The 19,722-nt window shown below is 42.7% G+C and overlaps 1 protein-coding gene across 3 annotated transcripts in view; it reads left to right on the top strand.

The window, feature by feature from the left end:
• Positions 1-19,722, top strand: part of LOC147023228 (1-phosphatidylinositol 4,5-bisphosphate phosphodiesterase gamma-1-like) — a 178,743-nt gene that overhangs the window by 129,084 nt on the left and 29,937 nt on the right. For all 3 annotated transcript variants that reach the window (XM_085888403.1, XM_085888404.1, XM_085888405.1), the window contains 4 exons: positions 1,766-1,871; positions 2,062-2,128; positions 2,727-2,890; positions 9,299-9,389. In XM_085888403.1, coding sequence (XP_085744529.1) covers positions 1,766-1,871; positions 2,062-2,128; positions 2,727-2,890; positions 9,299-9,389 — 428 coding nt within the window. The remainder of the gene's footprint in view (positions 1-1,765; positions 1,872-2,061; positions 2,129-2,726; positions 2,891-9,298; positions 9,390-19,722) is intronic.

The raw sequence follows: 19,722 nt of genomic DNA, 5'->3' as shown, positions 1-19,722 counted from the left end.
TCACTCCGCAAGAAGTATGACGTGAGTGGCTCTGAAAACCTGACCTTGTAGGGACATGCCCCAATTGGCCGAGTTGTAAATGGCTCAATGTTACATCGTGCAGAAGATTTTCGTAAACTTTTTTCCTCTTGATTATCCCAATGGTGGGGAAAGGATGCATTTTTGGACAGAGGACTTAAACACCACTTTAATCTTAATGAATTACAAATGAGCACAGCAGCAATCATATATAATGATGCAAACCAACTGTACATCTTCCTGAGGGCATAATTCCTGAAGGGCCTTTACAAGATGCCCACAGAGGACAAATACTGTACATCTTACTCGAACTACTGCCGCAAGCCTGGTTTACACACAAAGGAAAGGGTCAGGAGGATATCTGGTACAAAAGAACCTCAAGCAAGGGGGAAAGGTAATGAAAACAATGACATGATCATATGGTTTTGGGAGTGGGGGGTGTGGGGGAGGGCAGTGGTTGACAAAATGGCAGGATTTAGCCTTCTCTCCCAGGGGAAGCACAGCTTGTCTTCGTTGCACCAAGGTGTGGATGCAGGCAGATGGAGGCACAAGGCTCATTGAGGAGTGAATTGACAAAAGGTAAAAAGGTAAGATAGTGACAGTGGGGCCACAGTTGAAAGCAACAAGAAATGGAATGAGTTAACAATTAAATGGGATATGGGGGAATAGAGGAAACACCGTAACCTGAAAGAGTAAATGAGAGAACAGGCAGGGCTCGACCCCCAAGCATACAGTCTCGAGAAATAGCCAAGGCCCAGAGAAATACAAACTCGGATTCGACACAGTGTGAACAAGTACAGACAAGAAAACACTGGCACAGACCCACAACATTATTCATATTCCAAGGAACAAATGACAACAATTTGACAAGACAGGTCCAGTGCTTTGGGAGTGGTTTCCACAGAGCTGAGAAGACCGCTAAATGAGCAGAGGTTATGCAACTGGAAGTCATCCTCTTCTATTTGCATCATTTTCCTACTCTCTTCGACGCTGCAACAACTACCCTCAGCTCTTGGTACCTGGTACCTGTCTCACACTTACTAACCAACTGCTTGGTACCTGTTCGCACTTCCCTTTTTATTGTCATATATGGGGTGGAATGATTTGTACTACAATCAGTTCTGCAGGCTCTGCGCTGAGGAGCCAGGTTCAAGCAACTCAGCAGGGATGAAGGGGGTTAGCTGGGTCGACTTAAGCAGTCCAGCCAGGGTTCATGACTTTACTAAAAAGCTTCATCTTGCCGCTACACATAGAGTGCCTAACATCAATGAGTGTGCTGTTCTTTGGAGGGATGTTAAGGTGGGTGTCCAGTCTGCTCACATTTCTGTGGTCTGGTGGATGTTAAAGCTCCCACATTGCCTTTTGAATAACATTCGCTCTTCTGTGCCTGTATCCTGGCCAAATATCAAATTGTTGGGCCCTATCTTACAACACCTTGTCGGGGATCGAGTGACCCGTTCCGGGTTGGTTCTCAGCCATGGTAACTGATTTGGCAGAAGCGGAGTGTGAACACGCACACACAAACATTTTCTTTGTCACTTCAAAAATTACATGGCACTGTTTTTCATGCTTTTCTTAATACATGTTTGGTATGAGCTGAGGTTGTTTATGCCAGTGGACAGCAAGATAATTTCAACTGATTTGGTTCACTTTTAGGCAATCCTGCAGGGGCGCTTACTGTACGTATGTCTTGATGTACGTGCACAATAATAAATGAAATAACATTGCAGTTTCATGTTTCCCATAGGTGGCGTGGTGATTTTGGAGGGAAGAGGCAACTCTGGTTTCCCTCTAACTACGTTGAAGAAATTCATGCCAACCATACAACACTCGACCCCATTGAAATATCCCAGGTGTGACTTATAAATTGATGTCTTTGAAGGCTGCTGTTAAAACTTTGTTGAGATGTATAAAACATACCTGCTACTGTGAGATCTTACTTTGGCATAGCTAGACAGCCTTGAAGGCAAAATAATTAATGGTGGGTTATTTCCCATTCATAAATATTTAACAATACCGTACACTGTCTTTTGTGTCACCTAGAGAGATGACAACAGCCCCCTGGGCCACTTGCAGAAAGGCACCATTGATGTGAAAACCTCCAAAATTGGTAAGGTCATTTCAAAGAAATGTACATGAAGAGAGGAAGAATGACAATAAGGTATTTTGTATGACCATGTTTCTATTATGATTCTGTTTTATGACAACATTGAACAAATTTCGTGTAAAACCTAGTTTACCGAAATGTACCTGATTTGTGTAGACTGTAGTTTGAATCTGGTGACATGGAGTAGTGAATGTTTTGCTCTAATTGAGAGTGCCTTACCGTTGCTGTTTATGCCTGGTGTTGGCTTAATGGTTGGTGTGGCAGGCTTGGGATCCTTGGGTCTTGAGTTAAAATCATGCTTGAATTAATACCAGGTGGGGTTGACTCAGCCTGTCATCCTTCAGAGGTCGGCAAAATGAGTACCAGCTTGCTGGGATGATTTGAGCCAATTGAGTATCTTGTGCTGGAGTGGCAATCCATCCAGGATTGTGTCCAATAGCCCAAGAGACTGCTTAGGCAGCACGAACGCTCTGTACAGAGTATCGTCCCAAAGGGTTTGGATTTGGACCATTGCTGTTTCTTCCCTTTATTGAATCAAAACACTCCTTTAGGAAGTCAGCTTGTTGTGTCTTGAACATAGCCCTTGTATGTATTTGTTCAGCCATTCGGCACCAGGGAAAGTGTGGCCAGCGTTGGGTGTTCACTATCGAGTCCGCCAACGCGCAGCCTGGTGTACAGCCCTTGGACATTGCTGCACCAGATGAGAAGGAGTTCTTTGAGTGGGTAACGACGATTCGGCAGATAGCACGCACAGCAGAGGAGTTGGTGAGCCATTGCAAAAACTTCTACTTTCTTTCTATAAACGTATATGTGTATATGCGGATGTAGGCTATATGATGGTTGGGTGATTTAATGGCATGACATGACTCATCAATGGTGTGGTGTGTCATTGACAAGCATGTATCTTTTCAATATATATATATATATATATATATATATATATATATATATATATATATATATATATATACACAACAAACCCTTCCCAAGACATTCAAAAATAGTACACACATGAGATTCCCGATGCTACAGACCCACTCGGCCGGCCACCGAACTGGTTTAATTGCTTTTTGGCGAATCATCAGCAACAGTACAGATAGAAACACGCACTTTTGAGGCTCCCAAGCATGTACCAAGTGCTTAAGTCAAATGCAGTCAACATATAAATGAAAATAATGACCCAATCACATCTCTCACCTTTGACTTGAGGGAATAACTAATTAGCTCTCACCTCATCAATTACCCCTTCATGCAAAGAGCATGCAAGGAGTCAATTTATTTATATAATCCTAGCCACCTGGGGTAATTGATTGGATGAGAGCTAATTGGTTATTCCCTCCATTTACAAGTGAGAGATGAGATTAGGTCTTTGTTTTACATATATACAGTAAAAGCACATTCCCCATAGGATGATTGCATCACACCCCACCCCCTCCCCCCACAGTGACACACACACACACACACACACACACACACAATTACATTTTTATTGCGAGTGAACTCACATATGCAATTCTGATAACTCCTCAACAAAAAAGCCTCAGCATCTTTGTTCTCACCCCCCCCCCCCCAAGCCCAAATCCTCACCTTTCCATTCCCAACACTGCACTCAAGCCTTCAAACCCTCCATGCCCCCCTCCCACCGAAAGTCCTCAACCCCCTTTCCCCCTTCCAAAGTTGTACCATCTTTACTCTCACCATCCTCCCGCTCATGAAAGCAAACGGACATTCCCACGTCGAAACAGCAGAATATGGAATCTTGTCTGCTCCCCTATCATTCTATCACTAACTTCACAAAAACACATCATGCATTTACCTGTTCAACTCACAATTTGAGAAAATAGTCAGAAATAACAGCAAACCTGAATAACCCCTGCAGTAAAAGTGTTGCTTGAGAGAAAAGGTAATTCTAAAGGATAATTATGAAGGGTTCTAAAGGGAAATTATAAAGGGTTCTAAAGGGTAATTATAAAGGGTTCTAAAGGATAATTATAAAGGGTAATTATAGAGGGTTCTAAAGGGTAATTATAAAGGGTTCTAAAGGGTGATTATAAAGGGTTATAAATTGTAATTATAGAGGGTTCTAAAGGGTAATTATAAAGGGTTCTCAAGGGTAATTATAATGGGTTCTAAAGGGTAATTATAAAGGGTAATTATAGAGGATTCTCAAGGGTAATTATAAAGGGTTCTAAAGGGTAATTATAAAGGGTTCTAAATGGTAATTATAAAGGGTTCTTAAGGGTAATTATAAAGGGTTCTAAAGGGTAATTACTAAGGGTAATTATAATGGTTCTAAAGGATAATTCTAAAGGGTAATTGTAGAGGGTTCTTAAGGGTAATTATAAAGGGTTCTAAAGGGTAATTATAGAGGCTTTTTAAGGGTAATTATAAAGGATAATTATAAAAGGTTCTAAAGGGTAATTATAAAGGGTAATTATAGAGGGTTCTAAAGGGTAATTATAAAGGGTAATTCTATAGGGTAATTATAAAGGGTTTTAAAGGGTAATTACTAAAGGTAATTATAAAGGGTAATTACTAAGGGTAGTTATAAAGGGCTCTAAAGGGTAATTTATAGACTAATTATAAAGGGTTCTAAAGGGTAATTATAGAGGGTCCTAAAGGGTAATTATATTGGGAAATTATAAAGAGTTCTAAAGGGTAATTATAAGAGGTATTTATAAAAGGGTTCTGAAGTGTTTGTAAATTGGTGGCCGTAGTATAGAAATTGTGGATAGAGACGGGCGAACTGTCCAACCAATAGGTGGAACTCGCACGCATGAACACACACACACACATACACACACACACACACACACACACACACACACACACACACACACACACACACACACACACACACACACACACACACACACACAGTCTCCTTTTATAGTATAATTATCTACGCAATGCTTTTAACGGTTCAGAAATTTTGGGGGCACTTGCCCACCACCACCATCCAGATTTGAAATTATGGGGCAAACAACCCCTCCCCAGCTTAATGGCTCCCCCACAAAGCTTGATGATGCCCCCATAGCTTGACTGCAAAGAGAGTGCAAAATCAATTCCTGCATCATCAATAAGTGATTCTCTGTTCTTCATGGATTCCAAAATGTATTAGGACAAGTTTGCATTTTCTTCCAAAATTCCATGTTGATGCTCAATGCTGTTTTTAGTGGGATCTGGGGACATTGCTTGAGTTATTCAATGACTTAATTTTTCATGGTGACAGGAAGTGAAGAAATACCTTTTCATCCCTTGTTTCGATATGTGGTGCAGTCGTGATACCCGCAATTTTACACGAGTGCAGTAACTAAATAAATCAAAAGCCAAAAAGACAATAATTGTCTGTGAATCTTGGGTGGTGGTAACAAGGGTGGTAAAATGGGTTTACAATGAAAATACTCGTACTCTGGAAGGTCGGTGGTGTTATTGGGGTTTCTTTTTATTGAAAATGATCTCAGGCTCATAGTGGAGCTGACACACACACACACACACACACACACACACACACACACACACACACACACACACACACACACACACACACGGACTGAAAGAGGAATACACAAGAGACGAGACACAACGCAGGACTATTACACAAGACAAACACAGCCACTGAGCTTGGGGGAAGTGCCATCACTTCCCGGGGAATTCTGGGTACCAGCTATGTCACAACAATGTTATTTTGAATATTCCTACTCTTACAATACTCCTTTCACGTCTTAATCTTTCAACTTGCAGTTCATTCTCTGAATAATCTGACCGATTGCCACTGGTTGTGGGGTACATTTCATTCTGTCTGTTTACAATACATATTCCATGCTACTCACTGTCCCCTACCTTTCATTCCTCTCCAGGGATGTGTTTTTTTTATTTTCATGAAAACGCAGACTTGTGTTTTGGGTTCAAATTAATCACCCACGTGGATGATCAAGATTCATTGAGAAAGAATTGGAGGTGCAGGGGGTGGGAGGGGGGGGAAATTCCACTCATAATGACCAAGAATACCTATCGCAACATCTCAATAGCCTGGTGTTGGTTTAGTGGCTAGGCTGTCTGACTTGAGATCTTAGGGTCCTCAGTTTGAGCCATGTTTTCCGCTGAATTAACACCAGGTGGGGTTGACTCAGCGTGTTGTCCTTCTGAGGTTGGTGAAATGAGTACCAGTGTACCAGTATAGGGGCACAGCATCAGCGGCATAGTTGTGCCCCAATAAAATAATAGCTATCCGGCAGCCAAGCCGCCATACACAAGAAGAAGAAGAACATCTCAATGGTCAAAATTTGCCCAAATGCTTAAGATTTCCCCTGCGCAGCATTGCCTGCCAGTTTGATGTTGCCATAAAATATTTTCCACCCCCAACCATATTCTTACAATCACATCCCTGACTCCAGAGGTATGCCCCAATAACGATATAGGGCTACACAGTCTTCTCTATTTGTCCCCCTATTCTGAAATACTTGTCACATGCTTGCCTGGAGGCAATTAGTTAAGGGTGGCTCAGCAACATGCTCTTTTTCCATTTTTGAGAGATGGAATCACAGTGGACATGTTGTTTTGCAAGGTGTAGTATCTGAATAAGGTTTTTCATGCAAAAGCTCAAGTTCCTGGAATTTAATTCACTCATCTCTTCCCCACTCCCTTTTACTCTCCCCCTTCTCCTGACCCTTAGAATGACTCTATGGCTGAAATAAGTGAGCTTACCCCATCCCCCCAACCACCTCCACTAAGCTGGAAATGTTTTTGACTGAACTTGACACTTCATCTGCAACCATTCCTTATAACATCAGCATCCTCATCCTTAAAACATATTTTCTTTCCTGATCGTTTTACAGATCTTTTGCAAGAGGGTTTCCTTTCTTATTCACGGAAGGTGGCGAATGTCACTTTTGTTGATGAGAAGAGTGGCAAGACCAGTCCTGGAAATACAAATTAGTCAGCCAACTGCCAATCAGAAAAGTTAGGCTGGTGGTGGTGGAGGCCCGTACTTTTGACAGAAAACCTGCTTGGTCACAACAACCCATGAACATTTCTGGTGCTAAGATCCAGTACTGACAGTTCATCACTCTGTTGCATGGTGCAACAATTTCTTCTCAGCAGTTGTAGGAATTAAACAAACACCAGTGAGGTCGATACAACGAGGCACCAAGTTACTCGAAAGTTGGTGAAATATAAAATTTTATATTCCTTAAATCTTATCACATCTCTTTCTGGAATGACAAACTGCCAGTTTGGCTTTATTTCCAAGCACTACCATCGGCATGTTCCTCCTGCTAACGTAGAAAAAGATGGAGTCCTGGATCTTCAGTAAAAAGTAGTCATTTCAGGTTAACACTGCCTGGCATTCAACTTTGCTTTTTAATCTTGTCTACAAATGGCATCAAGAGTTGTCCTCTTAACATAGATTAAAGCCTCTCTCCTTTTATTCCCTTGGAAGCTGCTGTCCCTGAGAGCAGTGTCTCAGGTTACCATCCATCCATCCATCCATCCATTGGGACAATACTCTGTGCAGAGTATTGGTACTGCTGAAGTTGTCTCCTTGTCTATTGGGTACAAACCTGGACAGGTCGCCACTCTGACACAGGATACCAGCAAACTGCCACTCATTTTGCCAACCTCAAAAGGATGACAGCCAGAGTCAACCCCACCTGGTATTAATTCATCAGCCAAATGGGATTTGAACTCAGAATCCTATGATCCCAAGCCCACCACCCCAACCATTAAGCCAACACTAGGCATATTACCTTCCTATTACCGGTTTTCATCAATTACATTTATTCCTCCCTAGAAAATAATTTGCACCACTTTGTAGATAATTCCACACAGTTTTGGATTGTTCCTCACCAAGGTATACTCTTCAGATTCTTCCTTGGCTCCTGATATAGTGTATATGAAATTGATTACCTAGAATGTGATTATCCAGTGTTGCAACATCTCTCATTCTGACTCTGTCTCAACACAAAGATTATTTGGTTCATCCATTTCCATCATATATAGCCTGGTGTTGGCTTAGCGGCTCGGGTGGTGGGCTCGGAAACCTAGGGTCCTGAGTTAAAATCCAGTTCAGCTGTTGAATTAATACCAGGTGGGGTTGACTCAGCCTGTCATCCTTCCGAGGTCGGCAAAATGAGTACAAACTTGCTGGGATGATTGAGCCATTTGAATATCCTGTGTCAGAGTGGTGACCTGTCCAGGATTGTGCCCAATAGCCCAGGAGACTGCTTCGGCAGCACTGACGGTCTGTACAGAGCATGGTCCCAATGAATGGAATGAATTTCCATAGTCTTACCTCTGGCAGAGGTGCAACCCCTCGTCCTTAAAATGTGCCATGTGACTTGCCTTTGTCTGGTCACATCTTGAAGAAGGCATCCAGAGTTGCATGTTGGCTTGAAAATAATTATTTCCAGCCAAGTCTGACCTTGGGTACCATTAACTCCTACGAGTGTTACAGAACGATCATTAACAGTGCAATGCAATGTTGCTGCTTCTCATCTTTTACACATCGATGTAGCTTATAATCTAATCCTCTAAGGTTCTGAGGGTATTTGGTGTCTGTCGGCAGGAGGCTGAAGCACAGGGCAGGTTGGTGGTCTTGTCGTCGCGTACCATTGCAATCCTTGTCTTGTCCCCTCTGCGCTTTCAGCACTTCATCGATCCTCATCTCCGCATCAAGTCACACACGTTCCTCCAGAAAACCAAACCTTGTTTCCCACATCGATTGATTCCCTTTTGTTCCACTTTTCTCCGATTTGTTGAATCCCTTCAACGAGTCCATCCACTCTTGCTTTTCCTCTATTATTTCAAAGTGGTGATCTACCGCCATCTCATGTTTTCTCCCATGTTGAATCGTAATGATTCTTATTCTTGGAAACCTTTTCTTTCTGCATTTACTTTTTTGGTTAGTGTCCATTTTGTTTACATACATTTCATATGCATATCCTCTTTCGCTTTATTGTGCTGTGTGACGAAACGTGTCCCTTCGTATTGTCCTCTATATTTATTTGTGTGTTCTTCTTTGCTTAATTGTTGGTGCATTGGCTTCTCACCCTCTTTTGTCGTCAAGTTTTTCTTTTTTTTTGTTCCATGAGCCTTGGCCTCTGTAACCAAAAAAGTAATAAGCTTCCAAACTGAAAGATGTTCCAATTTTTCTACATTTTTCTTTATTCACAGAGCAACAGATGTGAAGAAGAAGCAAAGAAAAAGAATGTTGCCTTGGAAATGTCTAACCTGGCTGTGTACTGCCGACCAGTGCCCTATGAAAGTAAGCTACACAATAACTTGGCTTATAATTACAATCCATGTGAGGAGGGAGAGGGGGGAGATGGTGGGGATGAATGGCAAGACATTGGTAAACTTCATATCAGTGTCAGTTGTGTCATGTGATTTTCGCCTCTTAAATTATTTTGTTAAAAGCAACAATAATATTTATAGGCTCATTAGGTTATGATTGATTTTAATCATTGATATTTTTTTTTCCTATTGTGAACATACGATGAAAACCTTCCTTCTGAAGTGTAGGAACCACATGGTATTGACATTCATGAAAGAAAAAAATAGATATATTTGAAGCAAATGCTTTCATGAGAACGAGGTGACAATATGATAAATTGTAAAAGGTTACACCAACATTTACTAAAGTGGTGTGTGTGTGTGTGTGTGTGTGTGTGTGTGTGTGTGTGTGTGTGTGTGTGTGTGTGTGTGTGTGTGTGTGTGTGTGTGTGTGTGTGTGTGTGTGTGTGTGTGTGTGTGTGTGTGTGTGTGTGTGTGTGTGTGTGTGTGTGTGTGTCATTGATTGTTAAAAACCTGGTGTTGGTTTAGCGGTTGGGGTGCCTGGCTTGGGATCTTAGGGTCTTGAAGTTGAGGCAGTGTACACGTTGAATTAACACCAGGTTGGTTGACTCAGCCTGTCATCTTTCGAGGTTGGCAAAATGAGTACCAGTGTACTGGTAATTGGGGCACTGCATCAGCAGCACAGCCACGCCCTCAGCCAATGATGCTACCTACAGCCATGTGCTGCACACGAAGGAGTAGGAGGAGGGGGAGGTTGATGGTTATCTCCATTTGCAGGTTTCAGAATGTGGAATGGAGCCCTCCCAGATCTCAAAGTATCCACCTTCATGTGTTTGTGTATATTCTAGTGTATAAATGTGTGTGTGGACTTATATGTCTGTAAGTGTGTGCAAGTTGTTGTGAGTGAGTGACACATGGGTGGGTTTCAGGAGATGGAACGGGGCATACCAAGTCTCAAAGTATCCATCTATGGTGTGTATGATTGTGTGACGTGTGTGTGTATGTGTAGATTTTCATGAAGCCTAACTAGTTTTTCCTGCATGGGAATCACTCTTTGAACTTGCACATTGCTTTGGCTTGGCATTTCTGCTTACAGGAACCTTTTTACATGTCTGTGCATGGTAGAAAGCTTTGTATGTTTTGGAAATTCTGACTCTGCAATGACATCTTCACAGGGTTACTTTGTTATCGCTTTCGCCATTGTACATCAGAGGTTTAACTGATGCCACTAGGGTTTTCGTCTGTCATGGGAGACTGTGGCCTTTGAGACAGGTGTTATCTCCAATTCATTCTTCATAAATATTTTCAAGTGTTTGTTTGTGTGTTTGTATGTTACTCCTTCATGGCCAAACTGTAGCATGTAGTGGTCTCAAATTGTGGGTTTAGTTAATTCAGAATCAGTTCTTGACTGGTTGTTGGCATACCAATATCCCCTCGAGGCATATGTGAATCAATAGCAGTGCATTTTACCTTTATAATTACCATTTCATTATCAGGTGGCTGTAGTTTTGCAAGCCCGATTCCGCACACCATTCTATTGCTCTCATTAGCCCATATACACATTTTACCTCTGCAGCAGGAGACGGTTTTGCAATTGTGTGTGAGTGTGTGTGCGTGTTTGTGCGTGCGCGCATGCATGTGTGTCCAGTGACTAACTTTTTTGACGTTTTGTCATCAAATTTTCAACAAACCTCTATTATGAGAATATGAAGAAAATAATACAAAATTGGGTCAAAATGTGAAAGGGAAAAGTCGTAGTAACTATAAATAGCGCTTATTAGCACCGTTGCAGTGCGTCAAGCATGAGACAAATGGGGTTTTTTAAACTGCTTCAGTGTTTATTTATTTACCACAAGCAAAGGTATCTGGCATTGCTGGGCAATGCCGGGTCCTTCCTCCCAAACCTTCCCCTAACTCATCCCACAAAGGTACTCGGCGTTGTCTGGCATCTAATGTACATCCATTGGACTACCACAATTAAACACCTTTTCAGACAAACATCACCCGTCACTTCGCTGATGGGAATACCAGAAAGGGGTGGGGGGGGGAGAGAGAGAGAGAGGGGGAGCGATGACGAGAGGAAGAGAAGGGGGCAGAGAGGAGGGGTGAGGGGAGAGTGAGGAGGGGAGGGGCAAGGGGGAACATAGGAAGTGAGTGAGGAAGGGGGAGGGAGGGGAGAGTGATGTCTCTTCACACAAAATGTGAAAAGGCAAAGTTATAGTGATGACCACCAGACACCACCCATCGCTTCGCTAATGGGAATACTAAAGGGAGGAAGTAGAAAAAGAGGGGGAGAGAGGTGGGGGACAGAGTGGGGAGAGTGAAGAGGTGGAGGGGAAAGGAGAGAGTAGGGAGGGGGAGTGTGGAGGGGTGGGGTATCGAGGAGGGTTGGGGGATTGAGGAGGGGTTAATTACGACTCATACTGTCCCATAAAAATGATTCTGCATAGAATAACAGTGAAGATTGAAACAAAATAATTTCTGAAATCCATTTTCTACCGGTCATACTATTAAAACGGCCTGGAAACAAAACTTTCCGGATGCATGCAGAGCCAAGCCGTCCAGACACAAACACTGCTCAAACACATCCGAAGGAAAACTCCCGTCCAGACGTCTCCAGAGACAAACTCCCATCCAGAGACAAACACCATCCAGATGCGTGCGTAGACAAACTCCCATCTGGAGACAGACACCGCCCAGACGCGTCCAGAAAAAGACACTGCCCGGACGTGTCCGGAGACAGACACCACCCGGATATGGAGAGAGAGAGAGAGAGAGAGAGAGAGAGAGAGAGAGAGAGAGAGAGAGAGAGAGAGAGAGAGAGAGAGAGAGAGAGAGAGAGAGAGAGAGAGAGAGAGAGAGAGAGAGAGAGAGAGAGAGAGAGAGAGAGAGAGAGAGAGAGAGAGAGAGAGAGAGAGAGAGAGAGAGAGAGAGAGAGAGAGAGAGAGAGAGAGAGAGAGAGAGAGAGAGAGAGATAGAGAGAGAGAGAGATAGAGAGAGAGAGAGAGATAGAGAGATAGAGAGATATGTGGGAGGAGGGTACTGCACTGCACTGTATTGGGAGGGGGTAGAGCAAGGATGGGATAAAGAGACAAAGAGGGAGAGGGGGGAGGAAGGTAGAGGGTGAGGGTGAGGAGAAGGGAGAGGGTGAGGGAAAGGGGAAGGCGTAGGGGCTGGGGGAGTGAGCAGAAAGAATATGTTATGCTTCATGAACAACACACACACACACACACACACACACACACACACACACACACACACACACACACACACACACACACACACACACACACTTGGCCAATATCAGCAATTTTTCAGGCATTGACAGGTTGGAGTCAGTGTAATTACCAACTCCAGCACTTGCTGTATCCAATCCAGAAACCTTGAGTAGCTTTCTCTGAAAAACAACGTTGCATTTATATCAACATTTCAGTGATATATTCACAAACATTATTCTTTGTATGAAGCTGCGTGTGACAGGTAGAAAAAAATTTGCCTTGGTAATTTAGAAAACACGTAAATACGGCAAACGGCTTGGAATTTAGGTGTTATTTCACAACTTGCTCAGGGTGACGGAGCAGGAATCACTCACTCAGGGTGACGGAGCATGAACCGCTTACTCTGAATGATGGAGCACGAACCACTCGCTCTGAATGACGTTGTGTGGCAAAAGCGTCTGCAGAGAATGAACGATGAGCTCAGAACGACGTAGCGCGATACCGCTGTCAACAATGGGCACTCGGCAAGTGGCTTAAGCATTCCTGCAAGCACTCCAATTGAATGGTTGGCCAGGCTGTCGCTGCATACCATAAACGATCCCTTGAACTTTAAAGCCCGTCTTCACTGCACACGCAGCAGTTAATGAAATAAAATGACTTCATCCACAAAAGATTTGCAGCTTAATGCAGAACAACTACGCAAAGTTCATTCGCCTGTGAAATAAACATTGCTCAAAATGCACCTTTTTGCTTGTATGTCTAGGCATGTGTCACATGGTGAATCTGTTTGAGGTCCGCGCAAATTTTATAACTATATTTTAAAACGTCTGTTTTTTTTTTTACCAGATTTGCTTTGATTCCCTGAAGAGCACCTCACGAAACCTCCAAAAATATAGACACAGATCTGGCAGACGCTATGGTAGACAGTCTCTTGGGGGACAGGGTGCTAGATCTAGCAGTGCATGCATTAAATCATATCGCTCAATGAAGCTGGTTCCCTGAAATAAACATTGCAGAAAATCCGCCATTTTGCCTGCTCGTCTGTACACGTGTCACGTGGTACATTGGTTCGGGGTCCACACAAACATTATAACTTTATTTTAAAATGTCCGTTTTTCACCAGATTTGCTTTGTTTCCCTGTGGAGCATCTCGCGAAACCTCCTAAAATATAGGCACAGATCTGGCAGACGCTATGGATAGGCAGTCCCTTGGGGGGACAGGGCACGGGGTCTTGCAGTGAATGCATTGAATCGTATAGCTCAACGAAGCTGGTTAATTTTGTTAAATTCCTAAAAAAAAATTGATTACGTCTCCAAACAGTAGAAAAAGATAAGTTTAATGCTTTGGAAATTTCAGATTTTCTTGTGTATGTATGGAGGAGTGAAGATAGCCTTTCTCGCTTAAATATAGGTTTATTAGCTTCGTTGTAAGACTTCGTTATGTCTTTAAATTATCAGAATTCACAAGAGATTGACACTTATTTCATCCATACGATATCCAATCCTCAAAACTGAAATAATATTTCGATGAAATTCTTTAATTAGTCCTTGAGAGTAAATCGTGGAAAATCGTATCATATAATTCATGAAATCGCTCCAAGCTCCCAATTTGAAAACAGTGATACTTACAAAAGCAATGAACAGGCATTCGATATGAGTGAGGAAAGTGAAAAATAAACTTTATCGTTAAGAAATCACTGTGGCCTGTTCCAAGTCAGGGTAAGGTTGAGCAGGCCAAAAAATGGCAGCTTAAGACCCCAGCAAGGTTACCCAGGAAACGTCCTAAGACCAAGAGAGCAAGGTGTCCGAGGATTGCCTGATGAAGGATATAATTAAATGTGGCTGTTAATTATCTTAAAAAGGGGTGTTTTAATGAACCCAAACACCCAATTATCACTCTTGCACTTCCTTGGAGTTTTTTTTTTTGTATGCCTTGTCGAGGCTCGTATGAGAGCTAACACACAGAACATACAACAAATGGGGGGGGGGGGCAGGAGACAACAGGGGCAGGAGAGGGAAGGACAAAACAGTGGGGAACAAAGACATCAGTAGATCTGTGGAAGGAAGAGGGATGGGGCGGGGAACATGGGGACGACAAGATGAACACTGCAGGGACTTTCAGGACCTTACATGACGGAACTTTCGAGAAGGAAAGCAGGGAGTTTCAAGGAGGTGGGTTTGGGGTGGATTAACAGGGGTAGAAAAGACCTGAAGGGAAGAATGGGATTGAAGGGAGTGTGGGAGTTTATTCCAAAGGTGGGACAAAAGAGGAATGAAAGAGTGAAAGTGAGCAGTGAGGAGGATAGAAAGACCACCGAACTGCCTGCGGTGAGAGAGTGAGAGGCCCAAAGTTTCAGCCTCACCACGGGAGATACCAATGATCCGAAATGCCTTGGTTTCCACAGCGTGAAGCCTAGAAAGGTGAGAGGTGGGAGCACCATGCCAGAGGGGAGAGCAGTCCTCCATTAGGCTGTAGTCAAAAGCTTTGTATGTGGTCAGGAGCTCTGGTGGGCTGAGGAAGGACTGCACAATGGAGGATGCCCAGTCAGCGACTGGCTTTGGAGGCCAGCTTGGAAATGTGGCTTTCCCATGAAAGATCAAGGCAGATAGTGAGACCCAGAAGCTTGAGTGAAAGGACTTCTTCAAGAGGGTTGTTGAGAAAGTAGATGGGGGGGGGGGGGAGGGGACATTCCAGACGGTCCTTTCGGAGAGACATAGTGAGAGTGTGAGATTTGTCAAGAGTTTTCTTAGTTTGCATGCAAAGTTTCAGGCTACTTGGTTTTATGGTTTTGGAGTTATGGAGGAGACACACACACACACACACACACACACACACACACACACACACACACACACACACACACACACACACACACACACACACACACACACACACACTTGTTATTATAGATTGAGCTTTAGTATGTCTGTCCAGGCCATATCCATTTTACCATTTTGAGCTTTTCTCATGAAATCTTGAACAAACCTTGATTATGAGAATATGGAGCACACAAATAAATAAAATGTACAATTTTTTGTAACTCGTTTTCGTCACGTTCAGTTTGAATTACAAAATGTATGCAGACGGGCTTTGCATTTTGAGATGCTTTTTAGTTTTGTTTTGTTTGTTGTCTGCTTTAAAAACGAGCAGTTTTATACTGTTAAGGAAATAATAATCTTCACGTCCAGTGATCCCAAATGTATCCTAGAGGCTCATCGGTGCCAATGCAGCCTTCAGCAACATAATTCAAATGGAAGATGTCCCTGAATTACAGTTTGTTCACCTCCTCTCGAAATTCTCCACAAATGGAATTTTGCATCTCATCTGGGGTGTGTTCAGTTACCAAGTTTCTTGTGGAGTGCTCGTCGAATGGTTTAAGCACTCAAGCAAGCACGCCATTTGAAACCATTGATATTAGGAATGGCTGGCTTAGCAAGTGGTTAGCTGCTTGGTAACTGAACACACCACTGCTCGGTGAATGCCATTGTTTGCCAAGTGGCTTGCTTGATTCAAAATGCTCAAGCAAGCACTCCAACGGCATGCAATGCTTGTCACTGCTTAACAACATGGCAGTCTCCATGTATAAAACAATGCTATCGTGGTAGGCCGACTCGAGCAAATGCAGTTTGGGCCATCGTTTTCAGTTTTACTTGATCCTCTTGCGACGACAACTTCCCATGCCTGGTGTTGGCTTCGCAGTTGAGGTGGCTGGCTTAAGATCCTGGGGTCTTGAGTTCAAGCCCATTTTTTTTTACCGTTGAAGTAGAACCAGGTGGGTTTACTCAGCCTGTCATCCTTCTGAGGTCAGCAAAATGAGTACCCACTTGCTGGTAACAGGGGCCATTACATCAGCGGCACAGCCATGCCCCCAGAAAATGATGCAGTCAAGCAGCCAAAGACTTCATATGAATAAATAAATAAATAAATAACAACTTCCCCAAACAAATTTATTGCGTTAACAGTGGATACAGAGTACAAGGAAGAGGGAAAGGAAGATAACTAAATGGGGAATTAGATGGAGAAACCTCATCCCCAACCCCCCCCCCCCTTCCCCCATAAAGCTTATCTATGGACCTACGATTTTGTATTTCAAAGAGGTAGCTGGGCATTTTGCATGTTTCTAGATAGTGGATGAAAAGTAGAGTAAAAATATAAGTATGAAATGCATGTTTCAGTAATATTATGAGTATGGCTTGCATAACAGGGGTATGCCTATGAACATTTCATTAGTTGTAATAACATTTGGAATCCGACTACCGTGGCCATATGCTAACATAACGAAGCACCTCTCTCACTTGCCGAGCGGCGACGCAAGTGGCTTGCAAAACGGTTGATGCAGAACGACTGGATACAGAAAGTGATAGCAAACTGCTTGCTAATGGAGCACACCCCAGTTCATCAAGAAAGAGCACATGCCTGCAAAAATATGATTTGGTGTGTGTGTCAGTGTGTCAGTGTGTCTCCTCCATAACTCCAAAACCATAAAACCGAGCAGCCTGAAACTTTGCATGCATACTAATAAAATTCCATGGAAGTGCATGATTGGGTGTCTAGGTTAAGGAAAACACCCCTTTTCAAGATAATTAACGGCCCTATTTAATGATATCCTTTATCAGGTGCTTCCTTGGTCACCGCTCTCTCTAGCATCTTAAGGCGTATCCTAGCTAATCTCTCTGGGGTCTGAAGCCGTCATGTTTTTTGGCCTGCTCAACCACGCTTTGACTTGGAGCAGGCCGCAACGATTTCTTAACGATAAAATTTTTTTTCACTTTCCTCCCTCATATTATCGAATTCCTGTTCATCATAGCTCTGAATCGCTGTATACATCGCTTTTGTAACGACTGTAGTTTTCAAATTAGGAGCTTGGAGCGATTTCATGTATTATATGATGCAATTTTCCATGATCTACTCTCATGGACTAATTAAAGTATGTTGGGTAATACGGAATGGGGCTTCTTTCCCTTTCATGTACGTATGTTGTTCATAGTGCTGAACCCAGAACATTCTCCAATGACTGCAATCCAAGGTTTGCGCTTCATGAGTGTGAATGATCATACCAGTTGGCTACCAATCAAATGGATCTTTGTCAGTTGGGGTCTGTGACTTCTGAGTGACATTACGGTTACCACATCGACAGTGTAATGTTTTTGAAACTTGTATTTCAAATAAACAGATACAAAGTCAAATGAGGAAGTTCACCATTACATGCAATGTCCAACTCCGATACCTGCATTGAGTTGTTTCCGCCCAGTGTCCCTGTCCTGCCGGCTCAACTCATGCATGCTCACCTCATCCTCTGGGGTGTCGAACCATCGAGTCCTGTCGCGTCGTTCTCTCTCGGACGCTGGCCCGTTTATGATGATTGAAGAGCTCAAAGGAATTATTTTCCGATACACAATCTTAATGAGTTTTAATAAACCTGATTATAATTGTCTCCACGCATTAACAACCACTCTGGATATTAACACCTCGTTCACTTATCACAGTTAAATCGAGCACGGGGACGGTCAAAACACGTCTCATCACGTCACCCTTCTCTCTACACCCCCCACCCTCGCGCGTTTATAGAGTAACACAGAATCATCTTATACTTTCCAGCAAATGCGATTCTCATCGATACTGGAAGTTTCATCTGAGAACGTGCCAGTGCCTTCACGAATCTCACCAGGCAGTTTACAGTACAATACTGTCATCTACAGTCAAAATTAGCTCATTACATCAAGCAGTTTGTAATACAAATCACTGACACGTACTACAACCACTTATAACATGTACCCATCAATTTTAATCATCTATTTATAGGCATTTATGAATGCTTATCCACAAATACCACAACCAAGGATTACTGGCGAAAACGTCTATCTTTTAACTGACAAAGTATATCATCAAAATATTATTTCAGTTTTGAGGATTGGATATCGGCCGGGCTAAATAAGTGTTGAAATCTGGTGTGAAATCTGATAATTTAAAGAAATAACGAGTCTAATAACTAAGCCGATATACCTATTTACTTCAAGCAAGCAAGGCTATGTTCCCTTCTCTACACATACACAAGAAAATGTGAAATTTCCAAAGCATTAAACTTAGCTTTTTCTACTGTTTGGAAAATTATATGAAGTGAAGAAAAGATTTAGGAATGTGCCAAAATTAACCAGCTTCTTTGATCAATATGATTTAATGCTTGACCTTGCGCCCTGTCCCCCAGAAGGACTGCTTATCCATAGCATCTGCCAGATCTGTGCCTATTTTTTCCAGAGGTTTTGTGAGGTGCTCGACAGGGAATAAAAGCAAATCTCATGAAAAACGGAAGTTTTAAAATAAAGTTATAACGTTAAGGAAGTTTCACTGGCGATTAAACTTTCCGATGTCTCCAGGGTTGTTCTACAGTACATTAAACAGCAACTCTTTTGTGGATAAAGTCTCATTACTTGAACAAATTCATTTAGTTATTTTAACTGCTACAGGCGTGGTGAAGACCGGCTTTGAAGTTTAAGGGATCCTATATGGTATGCAGCCACAGCACGGCCAGTCGTTCCTTATCAACCATTAAATTGGAGTACTTGCTTGAGTGCTTAAGCCAATTGCCAAACACCCTACAGTTGATCGCGGTACAGTTCTTGTCCCAATCGGGATATACAGTCGGCAGTCGCTACAAGGTAGAGGTACATGATTTACAAAAGATATATGGTTTCTCTTTGTGATTTTCAAAGGAAAATATATTTGATAATGCCCAATTTCCAAGCTGTTTGCTGTATTAATGTGTTTTCTAAATTACAGAGTCAAATTTTTTTCCAATCCTCACATGACGGTTGGCAGCTGTTTATAAAGATTAATGTTTTTTCATTGTAATAATACTCTTTGAAAAATTTCCACTCAATTTTTGAGGCATCGCTCTCCCCCCATTCCTCGCTCTTCCCCCCTTCCTTGCTCTTTACCATTTCCTTGCTCTTCCCCCTTCCTTGCTCTTCCCCCCTTCCTTCCTCTTTACGACTTCCTTGCTCTTCCCCCTTCCTTGCTCTTTCTCCCTTTGTCACTCTTCCTTCTTTACTCACTCTTCCCCCCTTCCTCTCTCTCTCTCCCCATGC

This window comes from Eptatretus burgeri, chromosome 7, assembly GCF_056783735.1.
Source record: "Eptatretus burgeri isolate ZD-2024b chromosome 7, Ebu_testis_v1, whole genome shotgun sequence".
Taxonomy (NCBI): domain Eukaryota; kingdom Metazoa; phylum Chordata; class Myxini; order Myxiniformes; family Myxinidae; genus Eptatretus; species Eptatretus burgeri.
Note: the sequence above shows the minus strand (reverse complement) of the source record. Positions and strands in the feature narration are given on the sequence as shown.